Below are 25010 nucleotides of genomic sequence, written 5' to 3' on the forward strand. Positions count from 1 at the left end.
AAGGAAACTGTGGGAATTGTGGTGCTTGCTCATGGCAGAGGGGATCCTTTGAGCTGTCGCAACAAAGGACATTGTTCAGAGTGACTGTGGTAACCAGGGCAAGTTTGGTCAAAGAATAATCACCTTTTCTAAGGCATAGTTCCTCCGCCTGACCCAACTAGTCCCAGGAGGCCCCCGGGCTCTAAAGGCAGGTGATGCCACAGTAGGGCCACCAATGATGGTCTAGGAATGGGGTGGAAATTAGAGCACCTGCTTTGGTCTGTTTAGCCTGAGACTCTCTCCAATCTCTAACCTCCTTCACTCCAAATGCAGGAGTGAAATACGGGTGAGAAAGAGTAGCAAATGCAGGTAAATCAAGGGAAGGGGGCACGGTGCTTTAGACCATCTTAGAAGTCATTGGGGAAAAAAACTTCATTTAAAGTGCAGCTGCCTTTTTTTTTTTTTTTTTCCTGGCCATGTGCAGAACTTCCCCGACCAGGGATCAAAGCTGTGCCCCCTGTATTGGCAGCACAGAGTCTTAACCACTGGACCACCAGGGAAGTCCAAAGTGCAGTTGTTATGTGACTCTCAGTGTGGACTGTAAGGCTTCATGGCGTGGTAGAAAGAAAATGCGTCTTGGGCAAGAGTTTCCTGGGCTTGAGTTCCTGCTCATTTACTAGAATTCCAATGACTATGGTGGAGGGCCATAGAAGAAGCAGAGTAGAGCTTCATGAAGAAAAAAACGAAACTGCATCCACAGTACGGCCCAAGCTGTAAAAATTATGATTAAAGTAGGATAGGGTCTCAGTTTCCCAGCTGTAAAATGGGAATAATAGTATGGACCTTGCAAGGTCACCCAGAACATTACATCAGATAACCTGTGTAAAGTGCCTGGCACAGAACCTGTGGCTCAGTGGTCACGCAATAAATGTTATTTCTTCTCCACTTTCCTTACTGTCACATTCATCCCATGTTTTGGATTTCCACAGATAGAGTAAGAACCTAGTTAGGGTAGGAATCCCAATTCTGACTTTCCCTCCTTTCCATAGTTCACCCAAATAGTTGATATCTGTTTGGCATCTTTTCATGGGCACACTATTCTGGATATTGGGGCCCTTGGGTTCTGCTCTTTTGTTTTAAACCGTGAGCTGGAATATTGTGTTCCAGCTTCCTTGTATGTAACACCACTACCCTAGATTTCCACAGCACCATTTCCTGCACATATTTTATCTAAACATCTTGACTACCCCTCAGAGAAGCTGAATATGGGCCGGATTCCTTCACCACTGAACATATAGACCCAGAGGGGCCTGAGTGCTCGGGCCAAAGCACCCATGGCAAAGAGTGCAGGTTGGCCAGAGTGACCCCATCCCTGTGCCCTTAGGGGCCACATACCAATGGGATCTAACTGGGAATACAGGTTGGGGTGAGGGTGAGGACCACTCCAGGCCTGGTTCAGTCATGAGGATCCAGGAGCACCCTCCCAAAGGATGGTGCTAACTAAAGTTGCCAGATAAAACATAGGTCGAATCTGAATTTCAGGTAAACAAAAAAAATTTTTTTTAGTATAACATGTCCCCAGTATTTCATGGGACATACACTAAAAATTATTCCTTATTTATTCAAAATTCAAATTTAATTGGTCATTCTGTATTTTCATTTGCTAAATCTGGCAGCCCTAGATCTAACAGGAAAGCCTTTGGATCGGGTGCTCAAGGTCCTCCCAACATGGCACCAGACTACCTTTTCAGCCTCCCTTCCTACTTCGCCATGCAGCTTGTGGGATTTTAGTTCCCCAACCAGGGACTGAACCTGCACCCTCAGCAGTGAGAGAGCAGAGTCCTAACCACTGGACAGCCAGGGAGTTCCCTTCCCTTCCTACTTCTGCTCCCTGTCCTCGACTCTGTTCCAGCCAGATGAGACTCCAGGCTATGGCTCACATACTCTTTCCCCTCTACCATCCTGACCTTTGCAAACTGTAGTCCCTCTGGCTGGAATTATTTACATTATCTCCACATCTAGAAATCCTGCCCATTCTTCAAAGCCCATCTTGAATGTTTTTTTCCTTCCTGAAGCTCTACTCTGCTTCTTCCATGGGTCTCCACCATAGTAATTATTACATTTTATTATCATTTTTGCATGTCTCCCTTCTCCTGAGCACCTTCCACAGTGTCTAGCACATAATATAAAGTGATCAGTAAATATTTGATAAAAAGAATGAATTAGGCTCTTAGCTCTCTGAATGTCTAAGTAGAGGTCTGTGCTTCTCATGCACAATTTACCATATTCTTCCTTGTCATGTAATGTTTTTATCAGTATTTGTTAGCCTTATACTCCCTGTTAGAGATTTCACTCTGTGAAGACAGACACTGCATTTCCCACTGTGCTGCAGACACCAGTGTTTAATGAATATCTTTTGTGTTGCACAGATTGCGGGGGTAGGGGTATCTCTGGGTATCCAGACCAAACTAGACTCCAAATTCTCCCTTCTGCCCTGGTTCAAGGGCAAAAGTGACTCTCAGCGAATCTCAGAGTCACCTGACCTGGTCCTAGAACTGGACATAGAAAACAGAGCTGCTTTGTGAGCCATCTGAGGGTCTAGGTTAAATGTGAGCTCCAGGAACCTTCCCAGAGTTTCCCATGGGGCCTCAAGACTTGCACGTGCTGCTGAGAGAGGTAAAGAGGTAAAGGAACAGGAACAAAACTTGGAAACATCAAGAGAGTGGGAGGGGGTGGTGAGGGCAGAGAGAAATGGGAAACATGGGTTTGGGGCACAACAGAGGGCACTGTTCCAAGAGTCCAGTGACCTAGAGTCTCTCTCTGGCTCTGTCCCTGCCTTGGGTGACGAAGAAAAGAAAATGAATATGTGAGTGCCCACTGTGTACTTGCATGTAGGTTTTATATAAATTTCCCAACAGTCCTGCAGGAAGCTGAGGTTCAGAGAGGGAGATGACTGGCCTATGGACACACAGCTCAGTGTATCTAGGAAAAAGGACACAATTTAATTTCTCACAGCCTCAGTTTCCTCTTCATTAAAATGAGAGACATGACAGCATCTTTAAGATTCTCTCCTCTCTAACTTCTACTAGTAGAATATTTTGAGGACAAATCCCCTCAACCTTGGGGTAAATGTGAAATGTAGAGGGGGCTGGGTGAGAAGCCTTAGGGAAGCCCTGAGCTGGGCTAGAATTTGTCTTCAGGCTGTGGGCGTGAGCCTTCTGCCTCTCTGTGTCTGTTTCTCAATTGGTTCCAGAGGGTGAAGGCGGCGGATCCTGGTCACAAAGCATGTGAATTACACTTGTGAATCTGGGAGAGGAAAGGCAAGCTGACTTCCTGCAGCACTTGAGCGGTGGGACGGTGTGCGTTTCCTGCGTACCTGGCCGAGGAAAGACGCGCTTTGGTAGCGAGCACTTGGCAAGAGAGTGGCCATAGCTGAGGGCTTAATTAGGGAATGGCGTTTATTAAGGGGGCCAAGGGAGGGCGGAAGGTTATGCCCCAATTCCTCTTCCTGGCGCCCCCTGGATCAGACAACGCATTCTGGATAAATTTGGGGGAGGGGCTACATCTGCAGCTTCCAGCACCCCTGCTGACCCTCGGTGCCCGCGGGTTATGGGAGATCTCAGCTGTAGGCCTGAGCATTCCGACAGGAGCAGGGTGGGTCACTTCCTCTGCGGGACGCTGCCTCTGGAAAATGCGCCACCCAGCACCTGGGGGCGACAGCCTGGGAAAGGTGCTTCTAGGGATTTGGGTTTCTCGGAGGGTGGGAATTGCCGGGGGGCGAGGCGGGGCGGGGCGGAGCTTGGGCGGGGCGGCCCGGCAGTGGCCGAGCCTGCGGGAAGGGACGGTCATTAGCATAGCCTCCGCCCCTCTCGGCGCAGCCCTGCCCAGAAACCCGAGCCGAGGCCGGCCGCGCTCAGCCGGGGCTGCTGAATGGGCGTGCGGCTCCCGGCCCCTGCCCTCTCGCGTCCGGCCCCCGCTCTCGCTCCTGCTCCAGCTCCTGCTCCTGCCCCGCCCGGGCCTCCGCCGGCCGCCGCCATCGGCCACCCCGGCTGTGAATGAAAGGCCGGCGCCGCCGGGGGCTGGCTGCAGGCGACGCGGCCTCCCGGGAGGCACTCGCCCCGCCAAGATGTACGGTAAGGAGGGCTCTGCTTCCGGGCTCGCAAACTTGCAGAACGAGGACCATTGTCCCCCTGCGGGGCCCCGGCGAGGCCAGGGGCGCGGACTCGGTGCCCGGCTGGGCTCTTTCTGTCGCTCTGTGTTCGCGTCTGTGCTGGGAGGACAAAGATGCTCAGGACCGGGGACCGTAGGGTCCTCGAGGTCCTTCGGACCTCGCTCGTTTGAGGGCTCTGGGGCGGGTGGGCGGTGGTCCGTCGGGGTGCGGGGGCTCGGGGGATCCGAAGCGGCTGGGTTCTGGGGAAAGCGAGTCTCCCTTGGAGCCGAGCAGACAGGGGGTGTTGTGACAGCATTTGCAGAATTAACAAAAGCAGGTTGTGCTGGGGAGTTTTATGCGGGAAGCCGGTCCGGGATTGCGGGGAGACGCTCGCTGCCTGCCTTGTGCCGGCTCCGAGCATGTGGGAGGCGGCGCCCGCGGTGCAGAGGGCTGGCCAGAGAGCCAGTTCTGGGAGCCTGGTCTCGCCGTCCCTGGATGGACCTGCCCTCTACTTGCCCCTGCCGCCCGTGGGACCCAAGCTCCCGAACTTCCAGATATGCCCTCCGCAGGGATGAATGGGAGAGACGCTGCTGAGGGTGCCGGACAGCTCTGGGTGGCCACCTCTGGCTGTCCCCTGACCTCTCTCGCTCCCTTCCACGGCCGTCCCCTCAATTGATGTGCAACAGTTAGCCAGACCCTCTTGATACCCTGTTCTGCTTTAAAATTTCCAGGAATTCCTCTGGTTTTGAAGGCAGTGTGGGTGAAGAAAAGAGCGCTCTGGGTCTCAGGTTGCAGCTCTGAGGAATGGAGGACTGGAGACCCAGACCAGTTTAGAAATCAACGGCATTACAGAGCCTCCAGATACTCTGAACTGTGTGTGTGTGTGTGTGTGTGTGTGTGTGTGTGTGTGTGTGTGTGTATGAGAGAGAGAGAGACAGACAGACAGAGACAGAGAGAAAGAGAGAGAGGATCCCCATGGATCTAAGTCCATCGGAAATCAGGCTCTGGCAGCTATTTAGGGCCAGCAAAAGAGCTGAAGCTATGCTCAGCTCCCACCCCCATGGCCAGGTAGGGGCTCAGGTGGCACCTGACGGGTGAGTGTCGGAAGAAAAGCACATTCCCGATTTAACCCATCGCCAAGGCCGCTCAGCTGCCTCACTCTGCAAGCAAGCGCTATGAGTCACAAAGTTTGAGGCACAGGAAGCTGAGAGCGTAGTATGTAGGCTCAGCAGTCAGTGGGCCTCATTATTTAGAGAGACACTCAGGCTTTTAATCAGCCTCCCTTCCTGCCCCATTGGTCACACATGTGCATTTCCGAACCAGGTTGGAACATCAGCAGGTCCCTTCAGCAAGTATCTCTTGGATGGGCCAAGGCTGGGGAGTGGGTTGGGAGGGGATTGACTTCAGAGCGTGTGCTGCTGGCCAATGGGGAGTCTGCAGGAAGGTAGCAAGGCGGTTGTGTTTTATAAGCTAGGAGGTTGTGAGGTTCCCAGGAGAGCTATATTTTCTTACTCTCTGTTTTTCCCCCATTCTTTTCTGCAGAGTGAGCAGCCTAAAGCTGCAGATCACTTGATAAAAGCATGTGACTGCAGGGGCACCTGCAGTGGGGAAGGAGTTAGGACAAGGCCCATCAGAATGGGTAGGAATTAGGAACCTTAGTTCTGCTGGGTCACCTCGAGGCATTTAGTCCGAGACAGTTTGACAACTGATCCCAGGATACCTGAGCGTTGGGAGTCCCAGTCTGCCTCTGTTGTGTGAAGCAAGTCAAGGAAGAGTTGGATGGTACAGAAAGGTGAACCGGGAGGCTGGCATATCTGCGTGCTATTTTTGGATACACCACAGATTTTCAGTTCTGTTTTATAATATGTTCTTATTCCTCCAGATGCAAACAGAGATGGTACTTACCCCTGAATCATGCATAGAAAGATTGTAATGAAGGAATCCTCTGCATACTTGCCTGCAGCAAAGTCATGCCAGCGCTGGTTGGGAGATGATTACTGAATCTCGCTTAGTGCAGAGCCTTGTCTTAGGAGGTGTGAGAGGTGCCCACTCTCCAAGGGGAGGGCTCGTTGGCCTGGATTTTAGTATTTTCTTGACTTTCATGAAAAGAAAGGGTCCATGTCATACTTATAATCATTCTCTCCTCAGCGACAATCAAGTGATGAAAAAAGATGTGAATAAGGAGGTTGGGAAGGCATAGAATTTTAGACTTCTTATATTTGGTTCTTATTTTCTGAGTGATTTATCCAAGGTGACACAGCTTCCTAGCTCAGTGCCCCTCCCCCTCCCCTGATGCCCTGGGTAAATGCTCACTGGGAAAATGCCACCAGGGATTTTATTAACTGATGGGCAGTGAGGCCCCTGTGTGGAGCCAACAGTCACCTAAGAGCTTTAGGTAAAGGTGTCCCCTGACCATCCATCCTGGTTACTGGATCCATTATCAGTGTGCATAATCTCACTCCCGTTGCTGCCTCTCAGCTGCGTGGTGATGCTGGACAGATCTTCATCTCCCCTCTCGTCTCCTCCTCACCTTACCTCTGCCCCCGACAACTCAGTCTCCCTGTGTCCTCAGTTTCCCCCATCTTCTTCTTTCTATCTATGGGAGAATAAGGGCCCCTTGTCTTTGCTAGAGGACACGGTGCCATCTGGGACAGAAAGAATCCTAGACATGGGGCCGGCCCATCGCAACCCAGAGTCAGTTCATGTTTGTTTCATCTTAGACAGTGGGTTTGTCTCTCAGAATGATATCTCTGTATAAAACAGCGAGAGGCCCATCCACCTCCCAGGTCTGTGTGAGCCTCAGAGCTGGACCCTGGATGTGACAGTGCATTATAAGAGGTTCTACACTCACAGGACAAATTGCTCAAGAGCCTGTGCCCTTCAGGTCCTCCTGGGCCTTTGCCCTTCTCTTGTCCTCTCTGCTGGCTCCTGAAGATGCCTGTTGGCATAACCTCCCACCCCAGCTTAACGTACAAGTCACCTCGACCTAGCTGGCCACTCAAGCCACTGAACTCTCCTTCCCTTCCCCAAACTCACCCCAGCTGCTCCTCACGCTCACTCATTCCTAAAGCCCAGCCACTTTCTGGAAGTGGCTCTCTGAAAGGACACAGGTGACCCCCCCACACTCTTTTTCTACCTATGAACACAGGCTGACAAGGGATCTGGGAAACTATAAAAGCCCTTTGTCCTCGGGTAGGAAGATTGTGAGCAAATTCTCTGCAAAAAGTGGATTCCCAGTAGGGTTTTTGTGTGTGTGTTAGAATTACATAATTAAAAGTTTCCCTCTCCTTCTCCCCTGGGCTGGAGCCACGGTGGTCGCACCTAGGAGCGTCCCACTTACGCACCAAGGCGGGGCCGAGCTCTCCAAGAAACACTGCCCTCCGGAATCAGGGCAGCAGGCCATGAAGACGATTGGGAAGCATTTCCCCAGAACCACCGTCTGTGTAGCCCAATCTCCCTTAAACAAAAGCTGCACTAACGAACCCCTCGTCACCTCTAGGTTGTGCCTCATGCCCAACATAGGCCTTTCTTCATGCTTTGTGATTCAGAAAGCCGACTGTAGGGAAAACAGCAACAGCGCACAAATTTCTGTAAATGTGCGTTACAGAGCACATGTGTGTGTGACTTGTGGGTGGCGGGGAGAAGTGCAGGGTGGAGCCGACTCCACGTGAGGCACAAAGGCTCACCTTGGCAGACAGCTCCACAGATCCTGCTTCTCCTCATCGCAGGAGACACACACACACACACACTCCAACCTCATCCCCCCAATCCTGAGGCAGTCCTACGGTGCAGCGTGTGGCTTGTTCAGGTGGGAGCTGTCCCCCCGCCCCCTCCCTTCTCCTCCTGACTCCTTTATTCCCTGTAGGGGGGCAGGGGGTGGAGTGAGAAGAGCCTGTTTTCTCTCTTGCTGCTCACAGCTCAATGATCTCAAACGGTTGCAGTTTCCTTATCGCACATAAATAAAAACAAAAAGTTAATATCACCTTATGGAAAATCTGGAAAACGGAGGAGGGGAAAAAAAACCATCCACAATTCTACCCACTAGAACCAACCTTTCATACTGTTATATAAATTGCCCCTAAGATTTTGTGCTCACCTGCTTTTGCCCTTTCTTTTCTCTTTCCTGCCTTGCTCCTCGCGTGTTACCCTGGTTGTGATGGTGGCTCTGCCCCTCAGGTAACCTCGGACCTGACTTTCTGAGCCGGTTTCCTGGCTCTACAGGATGACAATGCCCACCTCCTGCAGGGATTAATCAGGATAAGAGAGCTGCCCGCACTTTCTCCTTCCCTTTCTTCAACTTTCTCTCTTCTCTCCACTTCTTATTTTAAAGAAGGGGCAAAAAAAAAAAAAGAAAATTAAGCTTATGTCTCATAAGCTTAAGAACAGTGCTTGTGATACTGTTCTTGGTATAAACAAAAGAAAAATCTACTTTGAAAAGCATCTTTTGGGAATTCCCTGGTGGTCCAGTGGTTTGGACTCTGCGCTTCTACTACAGGGGGCCTGGGTTTGATCCCTGGTTGGGGAACTAAGATCCCACACAAGCCAAGGTGTGTGGCCAAAAAAAAAGCATCTTTTTTTTCCCCCCTGGTAGTCATCCAATCCTTCTAGAAAATCTGGAAAATGCCATAAACAATAAACAAGTATAACTGCTTTTACTGTTTTGATATCTTTCCTTCCATGCATTTGTTTATGTGGTTAGAATTATTCATTTCCCATAATTTGGTATTCTATTTTTTTCTACTTAACATTAGAATATAAGCATTCTCCCACCCCCAAGTTAACACGAAGTCACTGGCTGCCATTTTTAATGCCATTTTAATGCTATGTAACAGTCCACTGAATGGACATATAATTTCCTTATTGTACATTTAAGTTGTTCATAAAGATTCAGTGTATAACCCTGGGAAGAGTAGCTGGTGCACAGAGCTTTCTCTGAACCTTGGAGTATCTCCCTAGCCCTCCAAATGGGTTGATCAAGGTATATAAACATTTTAAAGGTTTGTTACATATTGTCAAATTGTTTTCAATTTGTATCGATTACACCAGCAGTTATAAGAGTACCTATCTCCTTGCACTCTCAAAAGCATTAAAGGTTGAGATTTTTTCCGAGTCTTACTAATTTGATAAGAAACATTATATAATTTTAATTTGTATTCTTTATTACTAGTGAAGTTAAACACTTCCTATATTTTCTAATCTTTTGCATTTTAGTGAATTGTCATGTGAGTATGATTATTTATTGAGGACTTAACCATTGGCCTGTCATTTGCTTTATGCTTTGTATTTTGAAGGGAAATAGACATAAACTATCAAGTATTTGTGGAGTGTCAACTATATATGATACTACACAGGGCATCGTGAGGGATAAAAAATGTATAAAAGTTCCTTCCATCAAGAAGTTTCCAGTTTCAGTGCGCAAACGAGTTGTAAAACCTGCAAAAAATTAAACGATACAGAGACAGGTTCAGTAAAATTACACAGTTTCGCAAGGTGGAATGGAGCTACTCTTCAGATGGTTAGCCAGCAATATTTGGACGTGGAAGAGCCCACTGGGAGGTGGAGCCATTAGGAGGACTTTGCAGGACAGCAGGCATTTGTGTGACGTTCAGAGGGCTGGGGGGTAGGGGTCCGGGGAGCATGCTGGGAGACACACCTGGGTAAGTGCACAGAGGTGGGGAAAGAAAAGCCATGTCCAGGGATAGTTAGGGAAATTACCAGGGATTGGGCAGTTTAGATGATGAATTATGTGCTGGAGAAGGAGATTTTGTCGGAGCCGGTGAAGAGTTGAAAACTGTCAAATGGCTGATTTGCTCAATTAATGTTTTAAAGAAATGAAACTGGGGGGCACTGTGCAGAATGGGTGGGGGGATGATGGGAAATGAAGGAAAGAGGAGGAGATAGATGCTGAAGATGCAGGCAGTAGCCTAAGGAGTGAGAAAGCTTTGCACCAGTTACAATTGTGCATATGCGGTGGAAGATGTTTGCCCCTTAAAAAAAAAAAAAAAAAAAAAAAGCAGTAGGACTGGGTGGGGATAAGGTGAACTGAAACTTTAAAAAAATTCCCATGGTACATAAAATGTGGGTTATATAAGCAGATATAAAAAATAGTTTATTGTGAAATAGGTGCTAAATTACCTAGAGCAGTAAATTTATTATAATCTAATTCTAAAGAGGATTTGGAGCATATATTTTACACACACACACACACACCTGTGCTACAATAAATAAAGAGATCAATGCAAAGAAAATCTAAGAGTAAAACAGAAAAAAAAAAGCCAAAAATAAAGTTGTATCAAGGAAAAAGCACCTACCAACCAGCCCTGTTGCAAAATTCAGTTTTGAGCTTCCTGTAGGCCAAAAAAAGAGGAGAAAAGTCATTTGTGAAACTCATAGCATCTTTAAAACTTTTTTAAAAATGCAATTGCCTGGGACAAATACAGTTTTTTGAGATGCTAAGATCCGAAAGAAATTCCTCCCTGAGTTCCTCCTTAAAAAGGAGATATTTCAAAAATATTGGCCTAAACTAGATTTTTCTTTTGAAAATATAGTTCCCTTAATCAGCTCTATCCCAGTTTGTAGAGTATGAAGACTGGTCCAAATACACGTTTGTGGATTCTGATTCCTCCCTGAAACTGCCACGGGCGCTGCCTTTGGCTTCCTTCCTGGTTTGGATGAGCCAGGACCTGCCGAGGCTCCTGCCCCGCTTCGCAGCTGTGGATGTTATTTTCTCCTTCCACGGATGAATGGGAGTCTTTTGAGAGTGTGCTCCCTGGAGAAGCTGTTCCTGTCTCCACAATCCAGGGAGGCCTGTCTGTCCCTGTCGTTCACAAGCCTTATTTTAATTCACTGCACAGCCATTGACCACAATCTAATATTCCTCTTCTCTGTGTTCCCCACTGCATCTTTAGGGCACAGAACACTGCCTGGTATGGAGTAGGTGCTCAAAAAGCTACTCATTCATCCTTGTTGAATGGGTGAATCCTGAGCTAGATGTCTTTTCTGAAATTTACCTCTTTATAACTTCTGACCCTCTCTGTGTTTCAGCCTTAACTGTTTTGAATAACAGAACAATTACGCTTGCTTTTGCTTCCATTCATTGGGCACCACTATGGGCCAAGCAGCGTTCTAAGCACTTTTTAGGTATTTGCTGATTTAATCCTCCCCAAATTCTAGGGGTTGGTAATTATTATTCTCACTTTAGAAATGAGAAAACTGAGGAGCTAAGGGTTTTAGTGACCCACCCGTGGCTACACGCTTATGTGATTGGGCTGGGATTTGAACCTCGGCATTCCAGCTCCACAGTGCAGACTCACCCCCTTCCTACAATGCTGTCCCTAGAATATTCTGAATATTTCAGAGAATATGGGTCTTTCCTTTGCAGAGCTCACTGCACCACAGAGACTGGCACATGTTAATCTGGGGAGAGAGGAGAGTGTGCGCATCAGGGATGAACTGCTGAGGGGGACGTGCCTTCTCGTTGGTCCCAAGCCCGTCAGCAGGGAAGCAGGGAGCTCACTTCAGGTTGGAGCCTCTGCCTCTTGGCAGCCTCCCCGCCTCCTTTATCATCGTTTTGCTTTGTCAGAGAGAGAAATGGCCCAGGAAGAGTCTGGGGGACCTAGATGAGAAAAGGTAAGTAAGAGAGAGTAAGGAGAGTAGGTTGGTGAGGGCGGAAGACAACGCAAGCGCCAGTGATGGCATGAAACACAAGGGAGCTTGGGCGTGCATCTCAGAGAGAGAGACTGGCAGGCAGGCGGATGGGGCTGTCATTCAACCAGCACTGAGTCACACACATGCCTTGTGGGCAGCGTTCTTAACAACGTGGTCCGTGGTCAGTGCTTGGCCTGGAGGACCCAGAAGGACCCCAGAGACTGAGACCTTGATTCACAGGAGGAGCTTCTGTTTTTCTGATAGTCTGTCTCTGAATTAAAACTCCTTCCCTACATCTTCAGGTCCAGCCAGCCTAGAAGCAGTGATTGCTGCCTCTGAGAGGTGGGGTTAGGACTGGGCTGTGTGTTAGAGAGGGACGGTGGTCCAAGTCCCCAGTGGCCACCTTCTAGCCATAGGACCCTGGACAGTTATTTCCTCTCTCTCTGAGCCCATTCCCTCCCCTATAAAATGGGGATACTTTGCTTTGTAATGAGAAAATGTCCCCATACATGTATTTATGTTATAGAACATCCTACCTATGAAAGGGGATATTATCATCATCTGAGCAATTCTTGTGGACGCTGCTGGGGCAAGGCCATGCCCTCTCCAGAAACTGTGACAGTCCCTGCTTACAAGGATGAGTATGTCATATTTAGACTGTATTCATTAAAATCCTTAGACAGAAGGGTCTGATAATAAGAATGTCAAACCAGAGAGCTACTGCAGGATTGACAAGCTGGGCCCCTGCCTCTGGGAAGCCTACCTGCCAGATGGGGACCCTGAACAGGGACAACCATAACACTGATTCCGTCAAGCACTTTCTTGTCTCCTCGAGGACCATGCACAGATTGGTGGTCCGTGACTGTGTCCCTCTCATCCCTGTACCAGAAAGGTGAGAAAATCTCTTAGACCACAAAGAGGACAGGTGTGACATCTTCATCTAAGTCCTTAGGCTACGCTAAATTCTTACGCATTACTAAAATGTAGCGATGTCTATTCTGTGTCATTCTGTTCATTACCTCCACTCAGAACAACCCTTTGGTGGTGGATGTCATTACACCTATGGTTGAGCTGGGGACACAGAGATTCAGAAGACCAATAATTTGCCCAAGATCATGCAGCTGGTTGAAGTTCATTCTCCATTGTCTCGTAAGCAAGTGTTCACAGAACTGCATGTGAGATTAAAACACTGCTTTTATACCTGATAGCAATTACATGTGCCTTATGCCAAATGGCAGATTTCACCACAGGAGAATTCCAAACTGAATATTTTAGTAGATTTTACATAGTTTAGTTGTGGCTTTACGTCTAGGAATATGGGTGCCTGATGAGGACTTTGAAGCTCAGTGCCCTAATGCACATGCTGTAGTTTGCCTATAAATCTGAGAATTAGGATTCCTGGGCTCAAATGCTAACTTTCTCATTACCCTACAGAAGAACCCAGATAAATTCAAGCATCTAGGAACCAGGGGTCTTAGATTCTTAGCCTGGCAGGGCTCCAAGCTTCATCATAACTATTCAGAACAATTTCTCTCCATGTCCCAACTTTCTTTTCAGGTGAGTAATACGTGAAATAACATTTATAACTCATAAGTCCTAAGTTACAAGAACATTTATAAAGACCTTGGGTGAAGATCTCTTAGAAAGGCACTGCTTGTAATAAAGCGATGCATTCCCACACCTCCTAGCTTCTTACCACTTGTGCAGGAGGTATGTTCCTAGAGCTGAGTCATACAGGATGGATGCTGAAAAAACCCAGAGCTGTGCAGCCTTCACCAAGCCTTCTTTGTGTCCCCACTGTATCTTATACTTGGCTGTTATTTTTTTCATGTATTTGTCAAACTGAATGTCATTTATTTCTTTACACACTAGATCTGTGAACCTCTTGAGGACACAACCTCTACCTTAATCTTCGTTTTTCCTAGCATCTAGGGGAGATCTTCGGTATGTAGTAATTCCTCCGATATTTGCATTGAGCTATAACATAATTTTATGTGTCATTCATTCAACCATATGTACATACCTAGCAGCCCAAGTTTCCAAGGTACCAGTGATGGTGGGCTGGGGAATCTCTCTAAGGACAGAGAGAATCCTGTAGTGACAATAATATTTTACCATCTTACTGTGCCTTCCCGCATCAATCATAATTTTGTATAGCATAAAGAATATGCCAGAATATAACCATTTGCCTTTTCCTCCAGACTTTAATGGTGTTAATCATGAGAAATAGCCACTTGGCCTACTGATGAGATGGTTAGAGCAGTTAGAGAGTCATTCTTACATATTTCTTTCTTGGTTTGTAGAGCTCGGAATAAATGTTACAATCATTTTCTTCAGAAAGGAAGGTTACTTAGTGGCATAATTATGGGTAAATCTTTATTTTGATTTCCATTCATATTGTTTGTGCAGTATTCTTTCACGAAACAAGAAAGATGAAAAGGCCTTTTGAGGCAAAGGCCATGAAATGTCTGTTTCTCGAAGCACTTGGCCAGAATGTTCCTGGCTAAAGCACTCTGCACCCTTGTGCACCTTTGGTCTCAGGGCTAGAGTTTGGGGGCACCTGGAATAGCAGGTGTGCTGACTTTGGCTGAGGTTCCTATACAGGTAGAGTAGAAAAGGGAAACAATACCAGGGTCGTCCCATTGTTTCCCTCAAACCCCTGATAGGGGCATGGTCCTTGTAGCAGGCCTGGGCCCAGGGGCTGCTAAATAGAGTAAACATGTCTGGTTGTTTGACTATCTTGAGAAATTTCACCCCAAAGATATTCCCCAGCACTGCTGGGAATGTCCTTTTCTCCCCCAGACAACACTGTCGGAGCAGAACAGGGCTGAGTGTTCCGGAGAGGAGTGGGTGGTACTGGACATCATACAAGGACTCCCTTCTGTTTTCTCAAGGACATTCATTTCTGCTCTGGAAGGGAGCGTTGGCCGTCAGGGTGATTCAGGCTCTGTTGCTGTGTGAATCCGGGCAAGATTCTCAACCTCCCTCAGATTTAGGTTCACCATCTGTAACTTGGGAGAGCCAGACTGGATGGTCTTGAAGGGTTTCCCAGTTCTTACGTCTGCACCTGGGTTGGGGTGACTGGTCTGTCCTGTGGGTGAGACAGCGGGGACTGTGGGTGCATCCACAGCAGGAGATCCAAGTGGTAATGTAGGCACTGGGGTCTTGGGTTCTTTATGTAACCTGGCCAAGCATCCATTTCCTCACTGATAAGACCACTGATAATGATCCCTTTGTTAATTCAAACAGTGTCTGTCCTGGGGTCCTGTTGAATGAAATGATGCTCCTGACAAGTATGCTGGGGTAGGCATGGATAAAAGGTGTGTGCCTTCTAAGTGCTGGCTGCTATGATTCTTGCCCTACGTACATTCACATTTCACAAAAATCCTGTGTGGTAAGTGTTCTTTTCCCCTCTCCAATTTTCATATAAAGATAATAAAGTTCAGAGAAATTAAATGCCTTGTCCAAGGTCATCCAGCTCACTGAGTGGCATAACTAAGAAAAGAACGAGGTCTGGTTTGTTTCCCAACACTGTTTTCTCTTCTAGTCCAAATGGACTCATTGAAAATGCCATTATTAATTGGACCACATCAAAATTTAAAACTTTGGTGCATCAAAGGACACTATCAACAGAGTGAAAAGGCAACCCACAGGATGGCAACCTAGAGAATATTTGCAAATCATGCATCTGATAAGGGATTTCCATCCAGAATATATAAAGAATGCCTACAACTCAACAACAGAATAACAACTTGGTTAAAAATGGGAAGAGGACTTGAATAGACATTTCTCCATAGACAATATACAAATGGCCAACAAATACATGAAAAGATGCTCAATATCACTAATTATTAGGGAAATGCAAATCAAAACCACAGTGAGATACTACTTCACACTGATTAGGATGGCTATGATAAAAAAAACAGGAAATAGGGGCTTCCCTCGTGGTGCAGTGGTTGAGGGTCCGCCTGCTGATGCAGGGGACACACGTTCGTGCCCTGGTCCAGGAAGATCCCACATGCCACGGAGTGGCTGGGCCCGTGAGCCATGGCGGCTGGGCCCGTGAGCCATGGCCGCTGGGCCTGCGCGTCCGGAGCCTGTGCTCCGCAATGGGAGAGGCCACAGCGGTGAGAGGGCTGCGTACCACACACACACACACACACACACACACACACACACACACAAAAACAGGAAATAACAAGTGTTGGCAAGGGTGTGGAGAAATTGGAATCCTTGTGCACTGCCGGTGGGAATGGAAAATGTTATGGCAGTTTTTCAAAAAATTAAAAACAGAACTACCGTATTATCCCATAATTCTGTCTCTAGATATATACCAAAAGAAGTGAAAACAGGGCCTCAAAAAGATATTTGTACACCCATGCTCATAGCAGCATTATGCAAAATAGCCCAAAGTGGAAGCCACCTAATTATATCTTGACAGATGAATGGATAAACAAAATGTGGTATATACATGCAGTAGAATATTATGCAGCCTTAAAAAGGAAGGAAATCCTGACACATGCCACAAAATGGATAAACCCTGAGGATGTTATGCTAAGTGAAATAAGCTAGTCACAAAACAACAGACCCTGTATGATTTCACTTATATGAGGTACCTAGAGCTGTCAACTTCATAGAATAGAGGTCAGCAGGGGCTGAGGAGATGGGTATGGAGAGTTGTTTAATGGGTACAGAGTTTTGCAAGATAAAAAGAGTTCTGGAGCATAAATAAGGCTAGGCTGATGACCTAACATTAGTCACCTTGTTGCTTGGGGTGTATATAAAAGGAGACCCAGAAACTGACACCATCATAATCTTGGGATCTTTAGAAAACTCCTCCAACTTAAATTAAGAATATTATTAAAGTGCCATCTTTCAAAGAAAGAAAATTTGAATAATATCAAGGGCATGTCTGTGACTGCATTTTTGTGAAAGTGGCTGGAGGAATGATTATCAAATTTGGAGGTTCTGTTACAAATGGTCTGGTTTAATGGCAAATGCATTATTCACCTTGTGGGGGAAGATGCGTCTCAAGGAGCTAGCCACTGTCCTGAGCAGTGAAAGTGAGGTACCAGGAGAGGTCATGTGACTGCCAGTGGAAAAAAGAGTGCCAGACACATTCCTCTGAAGAAAACAAGCAGTGAATTCAGATGTCGGCCCCAAATGAACCACAAGAGTTGGCGCTTGAAATTGCAGGTTGATTTTTGGTGAAGCTGCCTCTCACAACAGGCAACTCTAAGTGGCCTGCTCTGAGGTCAGCAGCAGCAAGCTTTATTTATTTATAAAAAAAAAGCTAATGCCACACTAGAAAGCCAGCCTGTCATCAATGCATGTATACTAGCCCTGAAAGAAACCATCTAGAATACTAACAGTGGTTATTTCTGGGTGATAGGATCCCAGATGATTTTTAAACTTTCTTTCCAAAACTATTTGGGGGCCTCCCTGGTGGCACAGTGGTTAAGAATCCGCCTGCCAATGCAGGGGACACGGGTTCGAGCCCGGGTCCGGGAAGATCCCACATGCCGCAGAGCAACTAAGCCCGTGTGCCACAACTACTGAGACTGCTCTAGAGCCCGCGAGCCACAACTACTGAAGCCTGTGTGCCTAGAGTCCATGCTCCGCAACAAGAGAAGCCACCACAATGAGAAGCCCGCACACCACAACAAAGAGTAGCCCCTGCTCGCTGCAACTAGAGAAAGCCCGCACGCAGCAACGAAGACCCAACACAGCCAAAAATAAATAAAATAAATAAATTTATTTTAAAAATAACAAAAAAAGAAAACTATTTGGACAGAAGTAGAGTTACAGATGTAGAAAACAAACTTATGGTTACCAGGGGATGGGGGGGAGGCATAAATTGGGAGATTGGGATTGACATATGCATACTACTATATATAAAACAGATAGCTAATAAGAACCTACTGTATAGCATAGGAAACTACTCAGTACTCTGTGATGGCCTATATGGGAAAAGAATCTTAAAAAAGAGTGGATATATGTATATGTATAACCGATTCACTTTGCTGTACACCTGAAACTAACACAACATAGTAAGTCAGGGACTTCCCTGGTGGCTCAGTGGTTAAGAATCTGCCTGCTAATACAGGGGACACGGGTTCGAGCCCTGGTCCAGGAAGATCCCACATGCTACGGAGCAACTAAGCCCGTGCGCCACAACTACTGAGCCCGCGTACCCCAACTACTGAAGCCTGCGCGCACCTAGGGCCCCTGCTCCGCCACCACAGTGGGAAGCCTGCGCACCACAAAGAAGAGTAGGCCCTCTCGCCACAACTAGAGAAAGCCCGGGCATGGTAACGAAGACCAAACGCAGCCAAAAATAAATAAATCAATTAACTAATTAGTTAAAAACACATTGTAAGTCAACTATACTCCAATAAAAATTTAAAAAAATTTTTTTAAACACAAACAAACTATTTGGTATTTTTTATGTGTTGTGTAGTGAGCATGTGTTTTTTTTGGGGGGGTACGTGGGCCTCTCACTGTTGTGGCCTCTCCCGTTGTGGAGCACAGGCTCCGGACGCGCAGGCACAGCGGCCATGGCTCATGGGCCCAGCCGCTCCGCGGCATGTGGGATCTTCCTGGACCAGGGCACGAACCCGCGTCCCCTGCATCGGCAGGTGGACTCTCAACCACTGCGCCACCAGGGAAGCCCATGAGCATGTGTTTTAATGGCAGAACATAAATATAATCCAAAGTGTTTTTCACCATCAAAGGCCTGTGGATGGTTATCTAACATCTTCTAATTATGTTTTAGGTATGATTAGGCAAGAATACATGCAAAAACAAATCAATGATGATGGAAGTTAGAAATCAGATAGTGGTTGGGTGAGGGGCTTGACTGGAAAGGGGAACTCTCTGGGGACATCCCAAATGTTCTCTCTCTTGTTTGGGTGGTGGTTACACACATGTATAAGCAGTTGTCGAAACTCAAGGCACTGAACTGGTAAGATCTTTGCATCTACTGCATGTTAATTATATTGCAATAAGACAGCAGGAAACCCAGGAAAAGAAAACATGCGTGCAAACAATCGCAGGTCTGTTTTGCATTGCTGGCAGCTGGTGTGCCAGATGACAGCCAGGGATCTGTGCCAGCTAGCACCGGGCTGTCACCCGAAGCCCAGCAAGGTCCCCAGCACCCCAGGAAAAGTGCTCATTGAGAGCTGCTGGTCGGGGCGCATGCTGCTAGAAAAACTTGTGCTGAGCAGAGAGCGGAAGAAGCTGACCCAGGAAGTCCAGGCCGGCGTTGGCAGCTGGGAGGTTGATGGTGCTGGCAGGGCAGGGGGCAGAGGGCCCGTAAGGAGGGCCATCTGGTGCGAGGCCTTTGGAGCACTGCCATGGGCACTGCTGACTCTTGTTGGACCTTAAATGACAGAACAAAGCCTGGCTTGACCAGGCCTGCAGCCCCGTCTCAGCACCAGCACCAGCACGGAGGGTGGCTGAGCAGAGCTGGGTGTGTGTGCAGGATTGATTTTTCCATTTCCTCCTTGGGGCTTCTGTGACCTCGCAGTGATCTCGTTCTCCTAAGAATGCATAGCCTTTAATGGCCTTATTACTCACCTGTTTCTTAATAATGTGCTGGTTTGTGATATCTCTGCACAAAGACCTACATCTCCCTAGCTAAAAATGGATTTTTTTTCCAATGGCACATGGAAGTGAATAAATCTCAGTGTCTCCTTTGCAGCCCCGGGGTTAAGTGTGAAGACGCTATAGTCAGATAGGCCTAGGTTTGAATCCCACTACCCCAAGTAACAGTTGTGTGATTTTGGATAAGTTTCTCAACTGTGTGTACTAAGCCTCATTTTCCTCATCTGTAAAATGGGAACATAGATCCCACCTCCGTGTTGTTGGGAGGATTGAATAAAACAGTGCATTCAAACCTCTTTAACAGTTCCTGATGCATAAGGAGAGCTTAATGTTAGCTGATGCTGATGTTAGTAGGAGGGGTTGTAATATGTATCTTACTATCAACAGATCCTTTTTATTGACAACATAGCAGTAACAGAGCCACCCCTCCAGAGGCTGAAGATCTGATTTGGAGCTCGCAATCTCCACTCATCATTCAGAGCTTTTTAAGAAGCTGTCCCTGGCCAGCTGGGTTTCTGCTTTCAGGACCCACTCTGCTTAGCTGCTTTCTCAGACTGTCTGCTTTTTGCTTCTTGCAATGTGGGCAGAACCTGCTGGAGGGACTTTCCTCCTTGTGCAGGTATATACTCAGTATGCCCATGCCCACTAGAACTGCCTCATTAAAAATGGGTCTTGGCTGTGCTTGGCCTGATGCTTACTTGGCATTTTTAGTGGGACTCAACCTAGCGCTTGTTTTGCTTTTTTTTGTTTTTTTTTGCCGAATTCTGGTGCTTGCTCCTAATTCTGTTTTGCATTTCAAAAGTGTTGCTTCTGAAAGTCCCCTCTGGCACCATGGTCACCCTGGTCCTGACTTTATCTTTTAGCAGCTCTGGGCACGTGCCTGTTTTGTGTTCCATCACCACTGCTCATGCTGTGACAGATTCTCTGATTATATATTTGACCTTTTGAATGATTGATCTTGGAATCTTAGCCTTTATGAGTCTGTGTCTTAAATCTGTTAGTTCATCTGTATATTTAAAGCACTCACACTTACTCTCAATCATTTTGGCTCCATAACAATGAAGCTTCCTCTGGTTTCTATATTTGATACTGTGTGTTCATTTGGAAAGCTAGAGGTGAGTAACCTTGCTTTTTATAGGCTGCCTGGTGACCACAGTAGGAAACTGGACATATTATGGGAATGGGGAAAAGCATTCATGGTATAAATCCTGAGTCCTGGTTTCCAGTTCTTAGCTCCAAACTTAAACCAAATCAGCAGTGAAATTTCAAGCACTCTATTGTTTTCATGTGATGGATTCTACTCCCTATGCTGCAAACTCTTTGAGGGCGGGAGTTATCCACTGGAAACCTTACCCCCACAGTTCATGTGTTTTTTTTTTTTTTTTTAATCCTATTCTATTCTATTCTATTCTATTCTATTTATTTATTTATTTGGCCACACCATGCAGCTTTTGGGATCTTAGTTCCCCGACCAGGGATTGAACCTGGGCCCCAGCAGTGAAAGCACCAAGTACTAACCACTGGACCACCAGGAAATTCCCCTGGTTCATGTGTTCTTAAAAAAAAAACAAAACTGAATGCCTCAATATGCCAAGTGGTAGGTATTCAGATGGATAAATTTCAGATGAATGAATTCCCACAATGAGCTCAGAACACCTTACAGACAGCTATGCACATAGGCATTAACCTCCCACCGCACCCCACCCCACCCTTGATCTCATTTATTAGGATTCCCTGGGTTTTGAAGGCCCACAAATTACTTCCTTCCATATGTGTAAACCATACACTGCTTATACTGATGAACAAAGTTTATAAAGTAGAACCAACTAAATTATAAAATGCCAACAATGCTCTGTTAGCAGTAATTCTATCATCAAAGTTACAGAATACCTCCAGGGTCCTAAGGCTACACTGGAAGCAGGAGGTCTCAGGGCCACTTCGGAAGTTCACCCGCGTGGCCTGGCGGCCTGCGCTGCTTCTGACAGTAGAAGCAGCCTGGAGTTTGTCAATTATTCACACCTAGTGAAGGCTGAGCCTGTCAAAGCCATGTGTCCCTGTGACCCATGCAGAGGCAAACCAGGCACCGCCGGTGGTGGTTGTGTCATCTTTAACTCAGTGTTTCATGTAATATTTTCTGAGGCTTCTAAACCAGCAATCACGGAAGCTGAGATTACGCCTCTCCTCCTCAGTAATCATTCCCCACTTGACTCACTCTATTTGAGATTCCAAGGTCATCTCTACTGAGAACCTGTCCAGAAGGTCACCAGTGGAGGCCTGATTACCGAGCCCTTTGCCTTCGCCTTCTCAGTTCTTGCTGGTTTTTTCCTCTCCTGACCGTTTTCACTTTTTGAAACTCACCTCCCCGCTCAAACTGCCAGGACACGGTGCCCTCCAGGTCCTTGCCTCCCTCTGTGATTGCGGGCGCTGTGCAGGTGCTGTGAGGCCCGGCCATTCCTGTCTCTATGGTCGCCCCTAGAAAGCCCCTCCACTTGCCCCTCGGCTGTCAACCCTGTTTGGTGGCCCTCACATGTAAAGGGAGGGAGAGAGGCCGAGCTTAGCCTGCGTTCCGCCCACCCCATCTCTGAGCTTTACCCCACGTGTCATCCCTTGGCTCTGGGGCCAGTGAGACACTCATCAGAAGCCTCTGCTTCTTCCTGATTTCCCTTTCCATTTATTTCTGCTTCGCCACGGGCTGGAGACTGAATATGCCGCCCCCCACCACCGACCCGGGTCGCACACTCACCCTGTGTGACTTCCCCACGTTTGTCATACCTCCAGCTGGACATTCCTAGTTCAAGGCCTTGTCTTGCTCCTCTGCCAGGGCGTCACATTCTTTGTGGCCGCCCAGCAACGCCCCATCCATCTATCCACTGGAAGTAGATTCCTTACACATTCTGAGGCACAATCAAAGGTGACGTGGCTGTTAGTATAAAGACAGTTCTCCCCTCTTGGCCTGGCATCCAGGGCATCTCACCACCTGGCCCCTCCCTGACACCCCAGCTGCCCTCACACTGCCCTGGACAGACTGGCCCGCTGACTTCTCTCAGAAGGCTCCCTTGGACTTCACTCCGAGCTTTTGCAGATGCTGTTCCCACTGCCTGGAAAGCCCTCCTCTCTCCTCTTTGTTAGCACATTATCTGTACCTCATTTCCATTGGGAAGCACCTGAACTGAAATGACACCTCCACCCTCTGATGTCCCAGCATGCTGGCTCTCTGACTCAAGTGACACTTGTCATTTAGTTGTGGCTGCTTGAGCCCATGCCCGAGAGGACGGGGACTCATGCATCCTGGTTTTATTATTATTTTTTCTTCATCTACGTCTAATGGACTCGATGCATTTGTGTTGCATGCCTGGTGTGTGCATAAATAAATGAGATGACTGCCAGGTCTTTAATCAGCTCCAGCAAGAACCAAGCTGAGCAAGTACAGAAAACAGTCCCTCTGTGTGTGTGTGTGTGTGTGTGTGTGTGTGCGTGTTAAACTCTTGGATTCCAAATCTTTGAACAGAAAATTATTCGCATCAGACTTTGTGATGTGTTCCACCCTGAAGAGAAAATGGGAAAAAAATTTAAATTATATCTATTTTAAATTCAGTGAGGAGTACATAAAAACATTTTTGTTGGGGGAGAAAATTCAACTAAAAACTAAGGCTCTAAGTCGAATGCAAATGTTCTTTATCCGCGCTGTCCAGTAAAGTAACCACTAGCCAGTTGTGGCTATTGAACACATACAGTGTGGCTAGTGTGGCTATTGAACACATACAGTGTGGCTGGTGTGTCCGAGGAACTGAATTTTAAATTTGATTAGTTTAAATAACCACGAGTGACTGGTGGCTACCTCATCTCCTCATCCCACACTGGAGGTAACCACTGATGACCCTGCACTGTGTGTCCTTATGGGTCTCTCTTTGTGCATTTACAGCGTATTTCACACACATATTTGCATATGTGCCAAGTTTGTTGGGCCAGTGTTTCACACAAATGTCATCATGCCATATGAGTTCTGCAGCCTCCTTTTAAATTAGCAGTGTGTTTGAGGAGCTATCATAGTGGTGCTCTCAGCTCTGCTTTATTCATTTCAGCTGCTGCACAGTGTCCATTGCATGGATGCTCCCTGGTCTATTTAGCCAGTCTCCTATTGATGAACATTTAGGTTGTCTCCAAACAAAGCCACCAATCCATTCTTACCTGCTTTCTTGTGCATCTGAGCAGGTGCAGGTACTGAGAATGGGATTTGTGGACCAAGGGGAGGAAAAGCACCAATATTCCACCTGTGGTCCTCCCAGCCCTGGTTCTCCTGGACTGAACATGCAGGGTCAGGGCTGACATGTCCTACAAGCCCCTGTGTCTGAGACAGTGCAGGGGAGCCGTTAATATTATTACTTTTTTGTAGGAAGCTGGCAGCCGTGTTCTACTCTGATCTTTGTTCTCACTCCCCATGCTGAGAAACTGAAACCTAGATTTTATCAAACAGACTGTGATGAGCTCTGAAAATACTGAGACACTTAATAACAATTTGAAGGTGACAGACACAGACAGCATTCATCTGCGAGCTGAGTTCACTGCAGACTTGAGGACAATCTGGAATGTCAAGTGCCTCATATTTAGTTAGAGTTCCCAAATGTGATCATTAGACCCATCTTGGGACACAAATATAAGATAAATGGGATTAAAGGTCCATGTATTAGCTTGCATTGGATATTGGATGTTGAGCAATGAGTAAAACAAAGATTCATTGTACGACCTGCACCAGAGTCACTTTCGAAATGAGGGAAGGGAGGTCCAGGCCTTGGGAGTGGCTGGGAGTCAGTGTAAATTAAAGTGAGAGGAGAAGCCGTTGCCTGCTTCTGGTGGTCACAGTGTACTTCATGCAATACTCCCCCCACCCACCCCAATTTCAAAGCATGCTGAAATAAAAATTATTAAAGATTCCACACCCAGTTTTTTTCCCAGTGGTGATTTAAAATTCAACCCTGGAGGAGTTAGTGATGGCTGAGCTGGGATGAAGAACGGAGGAGGAAAGTGGTAAACAGCCCGTAACACCCTTTCAGTTAGAAATGTCCCACCAGAGCCAGGAGTGGGAATGGGCCCCTGTCCAACAAAGAGCTGGGGGCAGAGAGGAGTGCAAGTGAGCACAGGAGAGGGAAGCAGAGGCTCAGAGGGAACAGGCCCTGCTCACCAGGCTTACAGACAAGCAAGATCAGGGCAGGGGGAATTGCAAATATCCATACAGCATTCATGGAGATGAAAACAAAGGAGAAAATTCACTGTGGTTTGATAGACCAACAGGTCAAGCTGTTTTCTTTTCTCCACATCGCTTGTCCTAATTTAATCATAATTTTCATAGCTTGGGCCATACTGCGGCTATAGTTTAGCACATATATACCTTTCTCCTTAAACACTCCATCCTAGGAAATTTTCCATGCTGTCACCTTGTCTTCAAAAGTATGCCAGTGAGGTTTGCACTTAAATTATTTACTCAAATACATTTCAGCCAGCTGGCTAAGTTTCACTGGGTTCCTTTGTTGACAGACGTCATGGTGGCAGTGTATGCTGTGCTTACGGTTAGTAGACCTCTGAAAAATAGAATGCGGATGCTGGAAGGCTTCTCTCTGTTGTTTGCCCTCCA

At 47.0% G+C, this 25010-nt stretch overlaps 1 protein-coding gene across 2 annotated transcripts in view; it reads left to right on the forward strand.

The window, feature by feature from the left end:
• The first annotated feature begins 3887 nt into the window (after positions 1–3887).
• The window catches only part of EFR3B (EFR3 homolog B), an 88974-nt gene continuing 67851 nt past the window's right edge, over positions 3888–25010 (forward strand). Inside the window, exon 1 of one of the 2 annotated variants that reach the window (XM_060117666.1) lies at positions 3888–4112. In XM_060117666.1, the coding sequence (XP_059973649.1) occupies positions 4106–4112 (7 nt within the window). In that variant the 5' untranslated portion in view covers positions 3888–4105. The remainder of the gene's footprint in view (positions 4113–25010) is intronic. The other variant, XM_060117665.1, reaches the window with a different exon arrangement.

The sequence above is a fragment of the Mesoplodon densirostris genome, chromosome 14 (assembly GCF_025265405.1).
Source record: "Mesoplodon densirostris isolate mMesDen1 chromosome 14, mMesDen1 primary haplotype, whole genome shotgun sequence".
Taxonomy (NCBI): domain Eukaryota; kingdom Metazoa; phylum Chordata; class Mammalia; order Artiodactyla; family Ziphiidae; genus Mesoplodon; species Mesoplodon densirostris.